The 19,407-nt window shown below is 40.7% G+C and overlaps 1 protein-coding gene across 1 annotated transcript; it reads right to left on the reverse strand.

Annotated features, from left to right (window-relative positions):
• Window positions 1–1,680: 1,680 nt before the first annotated feature.
• On the reverse strand, window positions 1,681–19,111 carry snx27a (sorting nexin 27a). The gene is made up of 13 exons (XM_069176721.1): window positions 18,692–19,111; window positions 15,075–15,300; window positions 14,726–14,918; window positions 14,352–14,416; window positions 12,547–12,651; window positions 12,285–12,363; window positions 11,829–11,992; window positions 9,817–9,906; window positions 8,762–8,911; window positions 8,303–8,431; window positions 7,374–7,433; window positions 7,136–7,184; window positions 1,681–6,144 (listed from the first exon to the last, which is right to left on the reverse strand). Exons 1-13 carry the CDS (start codon window positions 19,000–19,002, stop codon window positions 6,074–6,076), a joined length of 1,692 nt encoding a protein of 563 aa, XP_069032822.1. The 5' UTR covers window positions 19,003–19,111; the 3' UTR covers window positions 1,681–6,073.
• Between the last annotated feature and the right edge of the window lie 296 nt (window positions 19,112–19,407).

Below are 19,407 nucleotides of genomic sequence, written 5' to 3' on the forward strand. Positions count from 1 at the left end.
AGCTTTGACTTCTCTCTCCTTGTGTTTGTCCACCTGTTTATTGACTTGTTTATTTACATGATGTATGTGTTGATTTGCATATAGAGTGGGGAATCGAGATCCGATCAAAAGTGGTCCCTCGAGATGCATGTTAATGCTAGGTCTGAACAGGGCTCTCGATCGCCGGACACATTTTGACCTTCAAACCACAATATCAGTGGCTACTGGGTCTTACAGGAGTCGGTTCTAATAATTGACTAAATATTAACATCCATAGTAAAGACAAAGTTCATTCTTGAGGGTTAGAGGGAGCGATGCTCAGGTTATGGTTGCTAAATGACTGGCATTAGTTTCTACTGTTGGCTACAGACAGTATTTTTTAAGTATTAATCCGGCAGTTAGAGTTCATATTATCTTCATAAGGATTAAGTGGGAGCCAACAGTCCAGGCTGATAGATAATGAGTAGCGGCGGTGGCGAGGTGGACAAGAGAAAAATGAAAAGTGAGGGCAGGTGGTAAAGTCTGGGCAGCAGGCTGAAGTCAGCACATGGTGCCCTACGTGAGACGGCTCTAATGAGATGGATATTTTCACCTCGGCACTGCCAATGCACACAACATTTTATGGGCTTAGTTCCATGGGGTGCGTTAGGTATTTTTTTGTTTGAATAATGCCTGACCTCGGTCTCCCCATGGACTGCAACAGTTCCTGTTGAGCACAGCGAACAACATTAAGATCTGTGCAGAACGTGACCATCAAAATGTCACTGTAACCAGAATAATGTGCCTCCGAGCTTATTGCAGGCACGATACCTGCCTCGGGACCGATAATGTACCACGCAGCGCTTCTCCCTTTCCTACAGACCTTGGGCTATTAAAAGTCAGGGAATGTTTTTGAAAAAGAGTGAGACAATAAGAGGAAAAAGAAAAGATAAGCACGGCAACAAAGCACAGTGTGTCATTTGTTTAACTCCAAAAACTTCTGACATTACACTTTCTATTCATCTCAGACCTCCTTAAGCTCCTGAAATATTTCCTGCCAGCGAACTGTCATATCTGTTCCCCGTCATGATTCGCCCTCCTTCACTTTTCATCCAGCAGCCCGTGTCGTGCAGAAGTGCTGAGAAAAAACTAAAATTGCTGTCAGATTAGCTTCAGCCCCTTAACTCAGTCATTCTGTGACAAACTATTTTTGTTCTGAACTTGACATTTACCATCAGCGACAACATATGAACTGCATTTGCATTGACGCCACCCTCACAGCCACAAATCTCAGTTGTTATCTCTGCAAAAGTGAGACAGTAAAAGCAAACCTTGGGACTGAATAACATGCATAAATGAATCGCTGACATCGCTTTGCCTGGCAGCTCAAAAAAAGAAAGACTCAAATTTGACCAATCTAAAAAGTGAAAAAAATACAAAGCTTTTTAAATCGTCTTGTATTTTCCCCTCATGATGTTGATTGGTCCCGTAGGAACACTGCGGTTGTTTTATTGCTTTATGTCTTTATAGGTGGGGCAGTCTTGACATTGGCATCGTCTCACCGGACAAGAAGAGAATCCATACATTGCTAAAACACAACCTGAGGGCTTTATCATTTAACAGCTAGTAAAAAAGCCTTTTGGAAGCTGATTCATTTAAAGAAAATGAGCCGTCGGTGTATTTTATGTCCCGGAGAGAGTAAATAAATGCAGTCCAACAGCATTTTTCCCAATATATAACTTTATTTAAAATATTGTTACAATTTATTACTCTACACAACATTTTCAAAACTTTTTTTCCTTTTTCTTATACTGGTTAGTAAACCTTTGTGGGTGTTTTTAGATATAAAACTCTACTTTTTTTTTTTTTAATTTTTTTTTTTAGCCTAAGTCTGCCTCAGTTGTTAACCGATTTCTTTACACACTTAGTAAATGAGACACCGCCTCTCTTTTTAACACCTTGTTTCGTTGTGTGTTTAGCTAATCCTCCATACAGTCGTCCCCCACACACAGAATTAATGATCGACGGTGGCCCTCACGTTGTTGTACACTATCATTTCCCCAATCTTTATAATTTCTGCTTAAATAAATAAAAGTTCTGAGTTGGAGAAACAAGAGTGCATTTTGTCAAAAGGATATTCTTTTTCTTTTAAAACAACTATTTACAGGTTAAGCTGAAGACAGACAAACAAGGCTAAGGTTTTAATTAATGTCGCTGCCGTCTTGTCATTGAAAAGCCCCGTCATTCAAAGCAATGAGCAGAAATTAATAACACGAAGGCGAACACTTTATAAACAGCACTTACATCCACCCTTCAGGTTAGTCATAGGTCGGACACGTCAGCAAAAAATGGGAAAGCCGGCAGCTAACGTGCTCTGAGCCAGATGTGCATTCCAGAGGTCGACGAACATCGAGTCTACACAAAAGTGTGGATGGTGACACGAACATAACGGCGTCGAAGAAAATAGACTGGCTGAGCGGCCTCATGAAAGCCACTTCAACAAGTGTGAGAAAAGATCTTTTACAATGCCAGCCACTGAATGATGTTACAAAAATCAGTGCAGATTTTGCACGGGACTCAGAAAACCGATGTGTTGCTATAGCAACAGTATCATAAATGATTATTTCAGTGGTAGGTAATGATGAACAAAAACTTTCTGAACCTCATGTGCGGACCACACATGGGTGTTTTTTTTGTTTTTTTTTGTTCTGCTGTCACCATGTTTCTTTTCACCTGATAAGTCCTGCGTAAAATTTCCTCTTCTTTTCATAAATAATCATTCACTTACAAACTCAGGCTGTCCAGCATCTCGGACACAAACACTAGCGGCCCACAGCACAGCTCACACTGGCAAAAAAAAAAAAAAAAAAGGTATCAAACACAAGCCAACCGTAAAAAGACGTACTTCTTAACATTCCTCTCATCTCTTTGCTTTCACCTAAACACCGTTACTTTGACATTTAGCTCACTGATGAAACAGCTGAAACGGACAACAACTGACAGCATACACACCTGCCTGTGACTGAGACTGAGCATAAGATGGCACCTGGCGCAGACAAGACAAACCGAACCACAAAAATATATATTTAAAAAACAAAAAAAACAGCAGCTTTCTAAAAGCCTATTCACAGCAGCACGAGCCACGGGGACAGAGAGAACAAACATCAAACAGTAAAAAACACCGCTTTGAATACATTATTGGGAGGACTGAGTCAGTTGGCTGACAGGAATAAAAGGAACAGAGGCTGCACTGAGCGTGTTGAGCCAACGTGGTGCTGCCACGGCAACCGCATCCCCCTGTGATGACAGGGGAACCAACCTGGAGAGAGTAAGAGCAGAGGACAGGCGAACCAGCACACGCAATCACCAAACCTATGTCTGCCTATCTCTCTACATCTTGTAAAAAAAAAAATAAAAGAAACATCATGGTTGAACAGCTCCAATTCTTATGTCATCAATCTCTAAATTGACTATTACTTTGGCTGTCAGTGACCATCCAGCAATCTGCACATTGCAGTTTCTTTCTCAATCCAGCTACCTGCGATGTGTGTAAAACACAACAAGGTACTACAAGTGTGGTATGTAGTGCTACAAGCTGTTGTGTAACTGAGGGCTGTCCTGGGCGGCAACAATTGGATGAGAAATAAAATATCTTGTGGTAGTGCACTTAACAATTTTGTCTCAGAATAGCAAGGGGACAGGGGTATGTGTGTGTGTGTGTGTGTGTGTGTGTGTGTGTTGTGCTGAAAAAGCATGTGAGCGGCTGTGAATGTTAGCGAGACAATAGGAGACGCTTCCCATTTGTCTCCATCTGTCTGGCGTCTCCGTCGTCGCGCGCGCGCGCACACACACGCACACACGCACACACACACACACACACACACACACACACACACACACACACACACACACACACACACACACAAAACCCATCTTCAATGCCTGGCTCTCACACAGACAGCTCATCAGACACGTCCAATCAGAGCCTAAAAGCTTATCAGCAATGTCAATGATAAACATAGAGGACACACTCGCTCAGCACACAAACATGAGCAAGCTCCAAGATAACTGACTGGAAGCCAATTATGACTAAACCAAGGCATGAAGTAAACATTTATTGAACTGAAATCTAATCTCAACTGTTAAAAAAAACAATTCTAACTCGAGTGAAACTTGAACCTGTGCTCTATAAGTCGGAGTAAAAACATCACTCTGCATTTCAGGTTTTTGGTAGTTGCCAGAAGGCAAGTGAAGCACAAGAATGAGTCAGTAATGAGCTGGCGAAGATAAACTACTCACCCTTAGTGGGATAAACAAAACTATTGCATTGAGGCTAAACAAAATCGATATATTAATGCGCATTGTCTCTATTCTGAGGAATTTTTTTGTCAGCATGTAAACCTGCTTTCTACACATTTGACGGGAGACATTTAAATGTCGAACTCTACAGAGATAAAATACACAAATAGATCTATTATCTGTGTGAGAAAAAAAACCTCACAGGAAACTGTAGTTAATGGTAAATTAATAATAAAGACACACGCACACAACTAATACTCTATCCTTTTAGGTGCAGTAGGAGGCAGAGAACTGGCTGGATTGCTATGTATGCTGAAGGCTGTGGTTGCAGTCACACAACTTCATGCACCATCTACTTTCTGTGCAACACACACACACACGCACACGCACGCGCGCACACACACACACACACACACACACACACACACACACACACACACACACACACACACACACACACACACCATCTCTCCTCCTGACTTGGTTAATGGACAAACTGCAGGGGAGTGATACTTTTGGGTAAGTTACAGAGCCAGAGGGATCACTCTCTAAGAAGCTCTCAGAAAATGTCTATTTCTGTTCAATAGTGTGACTTAAGTCGGTCGTGTGCTCTGCTGCTCCCTGCTGCCTGTTCAGAAAACTGCAGCTCAGCGAACATGCACTCAAAAAGCCTCCTCTTCTCTCCGTATATTAACAATCTGTCGGCAAGATTCGCCATGTATAAGGTGAGACGTTATAAAAACATTAACGCTTTGGCCCATCAACCTTTTGTTTGAGAAATTATTCCTACGCAGAGCTGAGAAGGAGAGACGCTTCCTCTCAACTTCCAAGCTCTGCAAAATCACCACAATAAAACACTTGCGAGGGGGATAAATATCCATACTGACATTAATGGCTGACTGCCAACAGACAGCGCTCTGAAGTGTGGGTTAGACCAGAAGACACGGGGAAAGAAGGAGATTAGTTAGAGCAGCTTGAATGCAATTTCAGTTAGTGTTTCATTGTGTTAGATCAAGAAACCAATTGTTATAGCTCTTATATTAATCTATATTTCATCAGAAGTAAGATTGTTAAACATACAAATAGTTATGAACACATCCGTTTCCATTTAGTTACATTTGTGCCGCCTATGTTTTCTGACAAAGACAGGATACCTATGACCCAAGAGATAGAAAAACATAATTTTTTGTGTTAATGTCCAGCATCAGTGTAAAGCATGAGTTTACTTTCTTCCTTTATCATGAACTGTGAAAGAAGTGGAAACCCCATTTCTTCCGTGTCCCCCTCCCTTCTTGTTTTCAGTTCAGTTCAGCAGACGAGGTCCACGCTGCGGGATTCGGACCCAGTGGGTCTGTTGGAAAAAAACCACCGTCACAATCCCATCCCGGAAGTCAGCTCTTTCGTCAGGTGGCGTTTCATTGAGGTGCTCCCTTTGCCCAAATGTTGCTGCAGCGCCATGGCAACCCTGACCAGTGCCACACCGTATTACATCTCAACCAGTGGGGAGAATTTGCTTGTGTCCGGCCCCCACACCACAGGGCAGATGCATGGAGGAAAAAAGACACACTATGGAGGTCTAGTAAATGACATGTGAAGTTGGCTTTTCTTTATTTTCCTTCATTGCTCTTCTTGCTTTGTGTGTCCCTGGGTTCGGTTAAGTGTGACTATTCCAAAATCGGGCCCTTTCCGGTTTGTTTTTCGGGGCAGGGATCGCCTCAGTTTGTCACTCCGTTCTGTGTTTGTCGATGGGCGCTCTCTGGGGTGGCTGTGATAAATGCAAGTGGGCCAGTTCTAGTTCAAGTGATGACAAATGCTTTTAGGAAGTTGCGATCTCCCCCCCTAGGTGGCGCCATCCCTTCTGTTGTGTCTCCAGAGGAGGCAGATACTCTGGAACACAGAGAGACGGTTCAGAGGAACAAGCCTGAGTGATTGAATTTTTTTTTTTTTTTTGCTGCCTCAACACAACACAGAGCAGTCAGTGTGCAACAATGTCAGAGAGAGACTGTGGATTAATTACTGATTATTATCATACGAGTCCCTCTGTCACATGCTAAAGCCCTCATATCCGGATGTCTTCAACTTTCTCAGTCCTCAGCTGTTCGCTATTCGTCTGTTTCTGAAACTCCAAAGCTCTCTCAGTCGTCCTCGTGCTGTACAGTTGCTTGTCTGCATATTTGTATTGCTGATTGTGTGTTGACTCACACAGGGCAAATAGTTTCATCATCCTTTTAATGTGTCAGTCCCTGAGAGATGGCCCTGATAGCGAGTCACATGTCTATGTAGAGCACATGCATCTATTCTGACTGCACAAACACGAGCTACAGTGTGCCCTCCTCACAGTCATCTGATGGCGGTGGAGGAGAATTTACGCTCTCCTAAGTTGGTTAAAGATGTTTTGTGGACTGAATTGTCTTTAAAATGCAACTTTTTCACATCTTTGTAATTTTCTCTGGACTTTTACTTCCTTGTAATGCCTTTAGAGCTTCATAAAAGAAATATTAAAACTAAAACGGTAATCTGGAAGGAATTGACCGAATAAATGTACTTACTGACTGCATTATTCATATGCTTACATGGATATTTTTTTGTCTTTAATGCATTGAAATTAAAGAAGATGGCACACTTGAAATCCTCACCCTGCCCTTGACATTTCAGGTTTTGTCAGATGGAGAATTTTTTGAATAATTCATGCTGTTTGACGGGTGCCATCAATCAAAGCACTCAGCACTGCATCTGAATGCATATTTCTTTATGATTTGCCCTAGATAAAAACCTAGCCTCTAACCATTCAGTGCTGGTGTTTACTAACTGTGCTACTGAGAAGATCGTCTCTCTGAATTAAGGCCAAAATGGTCCCATAAAAATGATTTTTGCTCACCATTGTTACTGCAGTTTTTGTTGTCTTTATCAGATGCCTCTTCTTCAACCTGACAACAAAGAAAGAAATACACAGAAATATAAAATAAAACATTTCAAAGAAGAGACTGAATGAAAACACGTTTGTGGCTTGTTTGTATAAGTAAAGGGAAACTTAAGAATAAGCTCAGTGTAGAAATTCAAAGCTGGCATGGAGTCATAGGCTTCCCAGAATAAAAGAGGAAAGGAGTGGTCCTTACCTGTTTCCTCCACTTCAGCTCACAAAAGACTCGCTCAAAGCACTCGTGCATGTAGTTAAACTGGGAGACAAAGAAGCAGACAGAATTGTTGTTCAGGCCTCTAGTTCACCACAATCAGCAAAGTCACAGTGTAAAGTTACGTTTATAACAGTTGGATACACTTCTTCTTACTACAGATTTAACACTGGTTACGTGTCAGTTTTCATATTGATTTAGTTTAGAAGACACTACATGACTTTGGACCAGACTCTCCCTCACACATGCTATTGGCTTATGAACCAGGGAGGCCACACAGATCCGCCGGCTCCTCTCTTTTAACTCTTCCTCAAAGCAGAACAAAAACATTTGGTGATACTGCCCTCAGCCTCCAAACCGCTGGAGCAGCCAGAGGATCTGAGGCGCTGAAAATATTAATATATTTATCTTTGAACTAAGAAAAACATCTATTCAGTGTAGATTTAATTTATAATTTTATTATTCCTACTTATCTTAAGATCATAATTAGAATCAATTTTACTCTATCTTGTTTATTAATATTTTACTGTTGATGATTATATATTCTGTTCCGTTTTATTTTATTGACATGTTGATATTTCGTATTACTTTTTTATTTTTTCATTGACTTCACTATTTGGTTTTGTGTCGTTTGAGTGTGCATTACTTCATCATCAGTTTTTAAACATCCATCACTTTGTCAATGTCTTGTGAAGCGTTTTGAATCACATTTGATTTATTGGAAAGACGCTAAATCATTTTTTTTTTTTATTTCACTCATTAATAAAGATTTGATTAGAATGTGAAGGAAAGAGCGTTGACTAAATCATGTTTGTATGTATGAAGGGTTATTGGAATTTTTAAGAAAAAACACACTCTGAAACCAAAAGCCTGCAGAACATATCAAACAGGTAGGCGGGTGTATGTACACTTACATATGGAGTGAAGATCTTGACCCAGCGAGGTTTCTTCTCTCCTCTGGCATACTCGAAGCAGAAAGCCATCCCCTCCTCATCAGTGTCCCAGCGCTGCATCTCGCCCCACTCAAACGCTATTACCTGGCTCTGAGACAAGAGACGGTAGTTTAACTCTGTGCAGATGAATGCCTATAAAGGTCAAGCTTAACATTGTTTTGATTTAGCATTTGGAAAATCTATTTTGAGGAAAATATTTATAAAAAAATTTTTTTTTAAATAATTTTAAACAAAGGAAACAATCATTACATTAAATAATCTTATATTAGCCATATTTTTACTAAATGGAAGAAAAAAAACAAAAAACACTGCTTTTAATGTGATAAGCTGGACTGTCCACTTGTACTGCATTTTGAAGTATCACACACACACACACACACACACACACACACACACACACACACACACACAACAGCTCACCTCCAGCGTGCCGTCCTCAGTGCAGGCGTGCAGCTTGAAATGATGGATGCTGATGGCTGTGATGACATGGCCCTTCCTCCGGGAGTCACAGGAGCAGTGGGGGAAATCCACCTCATTGTAGCCCTCACACGTCCGCAATAGGCTCAGGTACTACAGAGTATTATAGAGCACACTAGCAATCACTATTACTGTAAGCAAGCAGATTAAGTTAAACTAAAGACACATCTGATTCTCAAAAATCCTAGTTAACATGCCGCGCGGACTCCAAACTACATCGCTGTACCAATTATGGCAAAAATATTCTATGGGGGAAATTTGTGGGAAACTTGTTTACGTATGTGACACTGCTGATTTATATATTTTTGTTGAAAAATGCATTTGGACTGGTAGAGCAGTCTGAATTTACAATAAGCTGTAAAAACTGACTGCACTTGAAAGTGTCTTTTATTTATTGCAAATTATAAACACAAAAATAAATGTAGCGTTGTTCTCTTTGAGTGACAATTTGCATGAACAGAAATATCAATATATTCAATGTCCCGTGTCTTTTACATGCAAATTTTGAACTAAAGTGGCTTTTATGAGATGCAGGTTTATGCTCAGCTAATATTTTGGCCTCTCGGTCAAATTCTTTATAATCCCTGATCCCAAAGACGTGTTTTGTATGCTTAAACATTTCTGAAATCAAACACTGCCTGATACTTGTCACAATCAGACTACTGAAGTGGTCATAAAAAAAAAAAATGTTGCTTTTACTTTCATTTACTAGCCTTTAAAAGCTTGTGAATGTTGTAGTGAGGAGCTACAAAAGCTGTGAGTGTAGAAGCCCTCACACATGCCACTTCTGGTGAATGTTCTACAAACATTAATATAAATTTAAAGCCTTTCTCTCTGTTTACACCACAGCGGGCTCCGTATTCTGAAGTGTGGAAGGGTTGCTGGCTTTTTTTGTCCATTTTTATTTGGTAGTGTTTTGGTGATGGCTCTGGTCAGCAGGCAAAAAGTGTAGTCATCCCAGTCCCTTCCCCGAACAAAGACTGGTCTGTGGTACTGACTGTGGCCATCTTGCGCTGCTCTGCCAGTTTCTGCAGCTGGTAGGATTTGTCCTCTGTTTTCATGAATCCCTTCTTCACATCATCCAGTGCCTAGACAGACAGGGGGTGGGGGTGGCATGAAGATGTACAACACCATTTATCCTCCGAGAATGATTATACATTAAATTCCAAGTAGCCAAGTTCAAACAATGACAGCAATAACCTCTTGTGTACATTTTAAAGCAGCTATAATAAATATTTTTATGACCACAATGTATCAACCCAACAATGTGAAAACAACGTGACAATATGAAAGGAGGTCACTGAAGTCGCAGCGTGGATTCTATTTTTCAGAGCTTTTTAATGAGTTTCAGTTCATTGTTTGCTGTCTGGTCCGCAACTCCAATGTTTTGGTTCCCTGTCGCTGCTCTCATAGCTTGATTTTTAGCGGAATGCAGCTGGCTTCAGCAGAAAGTGATCTGGAAGCCCATTGTACACTACCTGCTCAGCATTTAACAGCAGACAGTCATAGTTAGTGACAATATGGTGAATAAAGTGGAGCATTTAGAAGCAAGAAGTTAAGAGAGAGAGGAAATATTTGCCAAAAAAAAACAATCCCAAAGAATGATAATGTTACTGTGTGACTGCTGGCTGCGTTACAACTTGAGGTGTGAATCAAGTTGTGATATGATTCGCATGTCAACAGTTTGATTGTGCAATGCATCTCTATGCAGTTTAGAGGGACAAAGTGTAAGCCAGGTTATTTTCTTTAGCTACACTTTATAGATGTCTCAATGCCCCACATGGAAGCTGTCGTAGATGTAAGTAGCTGCGCACAGAGAAACCTTTAGTTCCCACTCATTTACTGCACACAACTCAGATTGGTGTGTGGCAAAAACTTACTTAGTGAGTGAAATAAGATGTTCTAATATTTAATTTCCCCGAGTTGAAACCAATTGATTTTATCTACCTGTGTGGTTTTAATCTGCTTTGGAGGGTCGCTAAAGTAGAGCCAATGTAAAAGAAACACTGGGCTTTAATTATGGCTCTGTTCTGCCACAACATTGATGCAGTGATGCATCTCAGAATCAATAAATGTCCACAACTCTGGTTGAAAGTAGCTAATGATTAATATAGCAATCTATATTGAATTAGTAAGTGATTATATGTCAATACAGTGACCAGAAACTAAAAAAAACAAAAAAAAAACTTTACTAAAAGTTTACATATTCTGGATTTGTTGATTTGCTTTCATGCTTTCTTAAATGAGTCACTGCTGAACCTCACATGCTTAAATGCTTCAGGTAGTGACCTTTACTGGTGAGTGGACAACCTGCAGACTAATACTGCTAATTTTAGCAGCTTTAACAAACTAGATGATTATTTTTTACCAGCTCACCCTTTATACTTCAAAAACTGTGGTAGCCTGTTACTGGCTTGTAGAGTATCCTCTGGTTTCCGGATTAAGTTCATTAAATTGTGACCCTTCAAAGCAGGATATCAAATGAGACTGTTTTGTAGTGGGTTCATATTCTGTTTAGGATGTAAAATTACACATTTTTCCTACAGCAGACCCAGTTTGTATTTGTCATAATGTCGAAGCATGTTTAGCGAGTAGCCTCACAGAAGACAAGACTACTTTAAAACTGTTATATATCTGGTCTAGCTTAGCAGTCATCAGGTACTGCATATTGTGTATAATGTCCAGGAAAGCTAGATAACAACAAAATGACACTGCTTCTGAGTGAGTGAACCTGTACATGGTGAAGGTGAATATATTAAAAGCCATTGTAAAAGCTAGTTTTTAACTGGAATTAAACTATAAAATTATAACTAGGTGGAAGCAAAAATGATCTGAGACCAGAGCAGAGTAATACAGTATATTCCCCTGAATGTGTCAGAAATTATCTAATATTTTTGAACAGCTTCAGCTCAGAAAGAAGTCAATAAATTCTTAAAGTAAAAACCCAAAGGTTCAAATTTTGTATTTTCCCTGAAGCCCATGACAAGTGGGAATCCGTTATTTCTATTACCTGGTGAAAGCAGTAGTGCAGTGCCAGTGGGTTGTCTCGGAGCAACTCCTCCTCCTGGAAGCTGAACAACCATTTGCGGAGCGCTAAGCAGGTCCCCGGCACTGCCGACGTGTAGTTTTGCACATAAAGCTTGTGGGGAAACTCATTAGGCGCCAGCTTCCGCACTGCAACAAAAAACAGGTAGACGGAGAGGACTGAGGAGGGGGATGAGCAGCACGGTGTGTCATTATAAAAAAGAATTAACCGTAACCTACACCAAATTACCTGCCCTTGCTGTCCACAAATACACACGTACCCCTCGGCCCAATAAATGCAACTCACCGGTGGGATGATACAAATCTTTATTTAGAAAACCAGTGGTCATGAATAAACTCACCCCGGAGAAGGCTTTTTACATTAAACACATAAGAGAAGGTAAAAAATAAAAATCACATCAGATTGACATGCAACTCTTACCGAAGGAGTGGTTGATGACTTCAAACAGGGCAAAGTAGCTCGCCATAATACTGTCCATTCCCACCTTCATCACCAACGCCTGCAGACGAACAACACACACTCAGTTATGTATTTACCAGTACACACAATCTGACAACATAATTCAAAATAAGAATTGAATGAAAAGCCCACTTTGCACATCCAGAGTCCAGACGATGGGACAATAAACTGTATAATATAACTGTTAAACAGCATTATGCCAGCAGCAGTCTCGTGGTCTTACCTGGTACACCTGGTCAGTGGTGCCGTTCTTGCGGACTCTGACAGAGATGGTGGTCTTGTCTGGCAGGGCTATCCGCAGCTCTACATCGGTCACTCCATTGTAGTTCTGTACAGTGAAGCACAACATAATGAAAACAGCTGCATTAAGTCCTTTGGATCAACGGCTCTGTGGTCTGTACTTGTTTGAATGAGTGTGCATGCCTGTGTTTGTTCTACATTACTGCTAAGTACCTCGAGATTAAAACAACAAAAACCAACAAGCCATAACCACACCAGAACTAGGATCTGGAAGAAGTCTTAATCTTCCAAATTGCGTTTCTTAAAAAAGAGGGATTAGATCAGTATTTGTTTTGGTGCTGTAATAGCTCAAAACACTGGCATGGCAACTATTGACTGATTTCCAGACCGTCAGGCACCGCCGCCACCCAGCTACCTTCAACCAATGCCACAAGTGTTGTTTGTTTAGAGCGAATAGCCCCCAAACTAGATCAGAGGAGGTTTTATAAACACATTCATGGGCTGCCATCTCAAGAGTTGTAGTGTCCGATAGTCAGACAAAAGAACCTCGTTTCTCAGCCGAAACTCTACCACCCACTTGACAAAAGAAAGTCTGGCCCTACTTCTCTCACTTCTTGTTTTTAGCCAGCGCTGATTGTCACTGTTGCCGATTAAAAGGAAAAACATCAGGTCATAGCATCTGTCGCTAACTGATGTTAATTCTAATATAACTTGATGATAGGCCAAAATGAGACTTTGCTGTTGTCGGATTTGTGCATCTCTGCAAGCTAATGAGGAAATAGACTTTGACACAACACTGCTGTCTGCACTCAGCCAAAGATTGTTTATTCGGCACAAGGGGCATCACTCTGTAACTCAGCTGTGCAATCAGAGGGGAATTGGTGATTCTGTGCAGCTCATTTCTATGTTCCTCATAGTGTATTTCTGAACTAAAACATACTATTTTGAGTGCAAAAGTGCATTCACATTATTGTGAATAGAAACATATAGTACACTACAAGTACCTGGTGTACTCAAGTCAGTCCACAAACTGAGTATGAAATTATTATCACTTCTCAAACTCAACGGTTGGCATTATGCCTACGTAGTGGAAAAGGAGGGACCAACAACCTAAAGTATTTTCAAAACTGTGACGACCGAGGAAGCTGAAGGTGTTTGGGGACACTGCATAAAAGTGGTTATATTTCACTAATTACCACCAAACTCTTGTTGGATAAAACCATTGTGATGTTTATTGTGTGCATTAAACAGAGGATATTAAAACCCATTCATTTCTGGGTAAAATAATTAAAGCCAGCAGATATGTTGGCTGGTGAGGCATTTAAATGCTATGGTTATTTCCGTTAGGGCAGAACGGCAGTCGAAATCCAAGTACTTCACAAGTAAGTGTACAAAAATGTAGGAGTACTAAATGTGAGTGTACTAATGGAAATATGACTTGGGAAGAATCCTAATACATTCGTAATTGTATTACATTTATAGATTTAGAACATTAGATAAGTAAATCTCTACTATCACCCATTACAATTTCTGGATTGAAAGACCCAGTCAGGAAAAGCATATCAGATAGCAAAACAAACAAAAAGCTGTAGTGCTATGCAGTGTGCAGATGTATTGTTTTAGAAGTCAAAAGTTGTGCACTGGAGAAAATTTTAAAGGGGTTCCAGAAAAAGATTCCAGGCTCAGGGCAGTCACTTTTAAAAACCCAGAATCAAATATCACACAGAAAATATCTGCATCCCAATGTACTAAAATCTGTATCAGAATACCCATGAATGACATGCATACCTCATCTGATTCAGAGAGGAACTCCTGCATGATGTCACTCTCACCGATCACCCGTACAGAGCACACTAGAGACAAATATAGAGAAAGATGGAGCGAAACAGAGGAAGTCAAAGAAAATGAAATAAACAAAGGGGAAAGGTTTTTTTGTTTTTTTTTTACTTTGGAAAAGTGGTGTATTTTCCATCCTAACTACATGATATCTACACATAGATTCAGTTTGTGATCATTCCAAACATACTCGAACATGAAGCGGTAATTCTTCTTGAACAGCATGTGGGTTTGGTAACAGAAAAGCTCTTTTGTCTTTTTTCATTTTAAAATAGTCAATGCACAAGCAGGTTTATATGCTGGTGACCTTTCACAAATCAGCCTACCTCGCTCGAGATATTCCTCCAGGCCTCTACGGCGAGCATCCAGCTGCTGCTCCGAGAGGGAGAAGGGCCATTTACCGGGAAGCTTTGGGAAGTTGAAGTTGGAAAACTCCCTCTTCAGGTTCTGGTGCAGGATGGCAAACTCACGGTAGCGTTTTGAGCACAACTGTCTGCCTGACATATACACATTGTACACCTACGGGCATTGAAATAAAAACAGACTGGCATTAAGGACAATAGACAGAATGAAAAGTTTACATCCAAGAGTTATACATTTTCTGATATCCACAAGCTAAAATAAAACATGTTCTATCTGTATGATAAAAGTATTGAAAAGTTTTTCTGCACTCACCACAAACCTCTCGGAGTGCTGCTCTACATGCTTGTATGTGGGAACAGAAATGGGCACGGCCTGCTTGTCACTGTAGTCGTAGTTGGGCTGGATGTCCTCCCCTCCTTCCAAACCATCGGCCTCCTGAGGTGGAACAGACAGCACAGCCAAAACCAGCTCCTTCTCGCCTGCTCGGATCAGGTCCACCACCTGCTTATGGGTTGCACCTTCCACGCTCACACCGTTACTAGAAGCAAGTGGAATGGAGAAAGGAGGGACATAAAGAAAGTGAGTTTTAAACCTGTTATTACACAAATAATTGCGGTTAACAAATTAATTGTCTTTTCCTTGTTCATTTTATGACACTAATAGCCAAATAATTCAATAATACACATTTGACTTATGAAGAAGAGGAGCCATTTATCAGCATTGAACAATGGAACATGTAAATAAAGTGAGAGATACAAAGAAATTACTAAATAAACAATCTACTATGGTGGCACTAATTCTCCACTCATGTGCCTTTAAACCATAATAAAAGAAAAGGGCTCATCAAGATGACGTCATTAAAAGAACGCAGGTCAAACCTCAAACGATGGAAAAACGACTGTTCCTTTTATCCAGCAGTTTTTATAAAGATGAATGGAAACGATTATAAAAAATAATGACAGTCAGCTCAAATAATCGCTATCAGGTTATTATGTAACATTCGTGATAGATATAAGCCCACAAGCTGATAAAAAAAAAAAAAAAAAAAAAGTTTAAAATGCATCTATGTTGTAAATATGCTAATCCAGCTATTTCTCTCCCGATATTTAATCCAATACATTCACTCTGGAGATTTCCTGATATACAAATACTGAGCCATCAGTCTTTTGTGAGGTAACCTGAGGTCAGGCTGCAGCACAAAGTATCACCGCCCCAAAGGAACAGAACGAATGCAACAGAAAAGAGACAATTTTATACAAAATTTGATAAATAAACTGTATTTGATGTGGATTAGTCAGCTCAGTACTGGCACACAAAAGATTCATGCCTGCATAAATATAATTAGAATCCCATTTTAATCTATTTGCAGCTTTAATAAATCAGATTTTTATTAATGCTGCAAATATGTTTCCTGTACATTGTCCTATTATTGTGTGCAGTCATGTCAGTGCATTGTCCTGCGTTGATGAACACAATGTTGGGAGTGTTGAGTAACCAGGTCAGCTCTAACGTTTCTAATGTTTCCCTTTCCTTTGGTGCTGACTGTGAGACACCTCCCTTCTTGGCTTTGCCGAGGCCAGATGGCACCAGCATCAGGTGTCTCTGCTAATCTTCGTATGAGAAACAGTGGGAAGCACGCATGACAGGAGGGGAAAAAAGTAGGAGCTGTTCATTATATGCCACGTCTCGATCATTGTACATAGATGTATATCCGTGTAGCATCACGGATCAAAATGGGAAGTGAAACAAGTAAGACAGGGTAGTGGTAAATGAAGGCAACAGCGGTGGATGGGGAGAGCGGGTCTGTCGTGGAAACGCATATTGACATGACAGAATTCCTCCAAACTGTTCAAGTGAACAGCAAAATTGAGGGTTGGGGGGGAGGGGGGGAACAAAGAAGCAAAGATAAAGGGAAGAAGTTTTGGTCTGTACACTTCTCTGATCCCATCGTCCTCTTGTTAGACGAAACAGAAACACAGCATGGTGTGTCAGTGAGAAAGTATAAAATGTCAATTAGGCTTGGACAGAAATGAAGCAATAATAGCACTTAAGTAGTGCGTAGTGAATATTTTTTTGCTGAAATATTAATTCCATAAAAGATTACAGACACTGACAAATTCCTGTAATGACTCAATGGAGCATAAAATGACAAAAAGGTACCAAGAAATCCAGACAAAATATTAATATAAATAAGAGATAAGCAGATAGATTTTGTTTGGCTAAAATGTTACGATAGTATTGTCACTAAATAAAAGATTTAAATATGTTACCTGTCATCATATAAATGATCAAACTAGTATTTTTGGGAATCAGTGGTCAAAACTGAAAAAGGTTCCCTGATTAATAGGCAATTGATTTACTAAAAGATGCTAAAGTGAAGCCTTACAGAACATAACATAAAAGTAATGTCTCCTGTAAATACACACAAGCAAAGGAAGGTAATTTTTCATTTGGTTTCATTTTTATTCTTTGTGTACTTGTAAAAGAGGACAATTAAAACCTGATTTCCTACACAAACTAAACAGGCAGTACTGATAGACTCGGATAAGAAATACCACATTGTAGCCGCAAAGTTAAGATTATTGCTATTTTCTTGTTTGTAAGACCTTTGGAGGTAAAATGCTGACTTATGACATTCTCAACCGCCTCATTCTTGTGATTTTTTTTTTTTTTTTGCAAAATGGTCAAACTGGTTAATAAGTCACATGAGAAGTATTGGCACTATCATATGACCAGAGAGGGTTTCAACAGCTATAAAAGGGACAAAACTATTGCATCGTATAAACAAGTTGATGCCTCAGCAAGTAGACGTGTTCCTTGTTTTTCCGTTTCTGTTCTTCATTATGTCTTCCTCAAGTTGAACCTACGTTCAAGTTCACAGTCACATGTTTTCACTGCTTAGATTTAACGATGATTTTTTTTTTTTTTTTTTAAAGCTGATGCAGTCTGAGCCACACATGAACATTTAGTTCATTTTACACATTCAAGAATTTGTCAAAGACCAAAGCCCCCCCACCCGGAGGGGCGTTATAATCATGGAGTCTCACATTTTGTTTTGGGAAATGTACCCGTCTACAAATATGAACTGACTGAGGCAGCTCATAAAACGTACTGTAAGAAGAGACTTTTTTATTTTTATTTTTTTTTTAAACAATGAAGTTAAAGAGAGTCTGACCAAACAAACAAACAACAACAAAAAAAGCAGTTGTACAAAAATGTCTCCAGGAATCCAGACATGCATATAAAAAAAAAAAAAAAAACACTCAAGGACACTGACAGTGATGAAGAAAGAAAAAACAACAACAACAACAACAACAGACAAGCACCTACAGCTGTCCCATGTAAACAGCAGGGCTGTAAGTGAAGGGTGGGCAAGTGAAAGAAGCACAATGATGCTGAATTTGAGCGACAACACTTCCATCCAAAACACACACCAGCAATATTATACGTATGTCAATGCAATGTCAACTACACCGACGTTGGAAATCTCGCTTTCCCAAACCCGCGCTGAGACAGACAGCCACTGCGCAAGGAGCTAGCCGCGTTAGCTCCCTGGCTAGCTGAAGCTAATCAACATGCACAGCCTGTAGTCACAACTTATGTAAGCTGGTTAGCCTGCTAGTTAAATCACCAGCGCTAGCTCGTTGTAGCTACATCATGTTCAGTTAGGTATATATATATATATATATATAAATAAAAATGCCTACAAGCTGAGCAATTAACTAACTAACCAGTTAGTTAACAGGTTACTTGTGTGTGTTTTTTTTTTAACAACACCTAAGTGACGTAGCTCGAAGACGGCTAACGGCACGCTTGAAATTGGCTAAACTGGGTAGCTCAGCCACCCCCCCCTCCTCCTCCTGCTAACTTGCCCGTCTCGGGTTTGGACGGACCGGTCCCCCCCCCCCCCCCCCCCCCCCGCGACTCACACTTCCAGGATCCGGTCACCCTTCGCTATCCCGGCTCGGTCCGCGGCTCCTCCGGGCAGGACAGCGCTGACGTGCTGAAGAGGAGCGTACAGTTCCCCGTTGATGCTCCGGAGCTGCCCACCTTCGCTGACTTGACCGCGGACGTTGAAGCCGTAGCCGGACTCCGACTTGACGATCCTCACGACCCGCGGACCGGACGTCACCGTGGTCGCGTTCTGGCCCGCGGTGCCCGCCGGCGAACCGACCACCGGACCGTTACGGGACGCCGAAGGGAGAGCCGGCCGAGTTTCATCGCCTCCTACATCCGCCATCTTATTCACAGGCACTACTACCAACCCCCTCCCCTCCGGTCGGTGTCTTCGAGCGAATTCAAAACAACACTCGGGCTCTTGTCTCTACGAGCTCCACAGACCGACTCTGTTGGTAACAACACGCCCCTAAAAGCGGCGTCACGGGACGCGGCCGCGCAACGTGACGGACCGGAGGCGTCACCGAAAGTCGGGTCCTTTTACTCGCGACATCTCTACATTGCAAGCTTACTCATCATTTATGATCACGTCTTTTTTTTATTTTTATTTTTTTATTTTTTAATGTTGTTGTTAATGTGGCAGTGAGTATCAGCTTTATACTGTATTGCTTATTCCTTTATTCTGTGTAATTTTTTTTATCAATAAGAAACTTTTCTGATGCAACTCAGTGCTTTACCCAAACAAAAA

The sequence above is a fragment of the Embiotoca jacksoni genome, unplaced genomic scaffold, assembly GCF_022577435.1.
Source record: "Embiotoca jacksoni isolate LCO1_2020_lvr unplaced genomic scaffold, fEmbJac1.0.p SCAF_7, whole genome shotgun sequence".
In the NCBI taxonomy this organism is placed as follows: domain Eukaryota; kingdom Metazoa; phylum Chordata; class Actinopteri; family Embiotocidae; genus Embiotoca; species Embiotoca jacksoni.

Excerpts from the sequence above, each read along its gene's own strand:
- snx27a (XM_069176721.1), bottom strand. The coding sequence starts at position 19,002 with ATGGCGGATGTAGGAGGCGATGAAACTCGGCCGGCTCTCCCTTCGGCG. Across the intron at positions 8,432-8,761 it reads CTGAGGACGGCACGCTGGAG|AGCCAGGTAATAGCGTTTGA; the intron begins GTGAGCTGTTGT and ends CTCTTGTCTCAG. Across the intron at positions 7,185-7,373 it reads AGCTGAAGTGGAGGAAACAG|GTTGAAGAAGAGGCATCTGA; the intron begins GTAAGGACCACT and ends CTTTGTTGTCAG.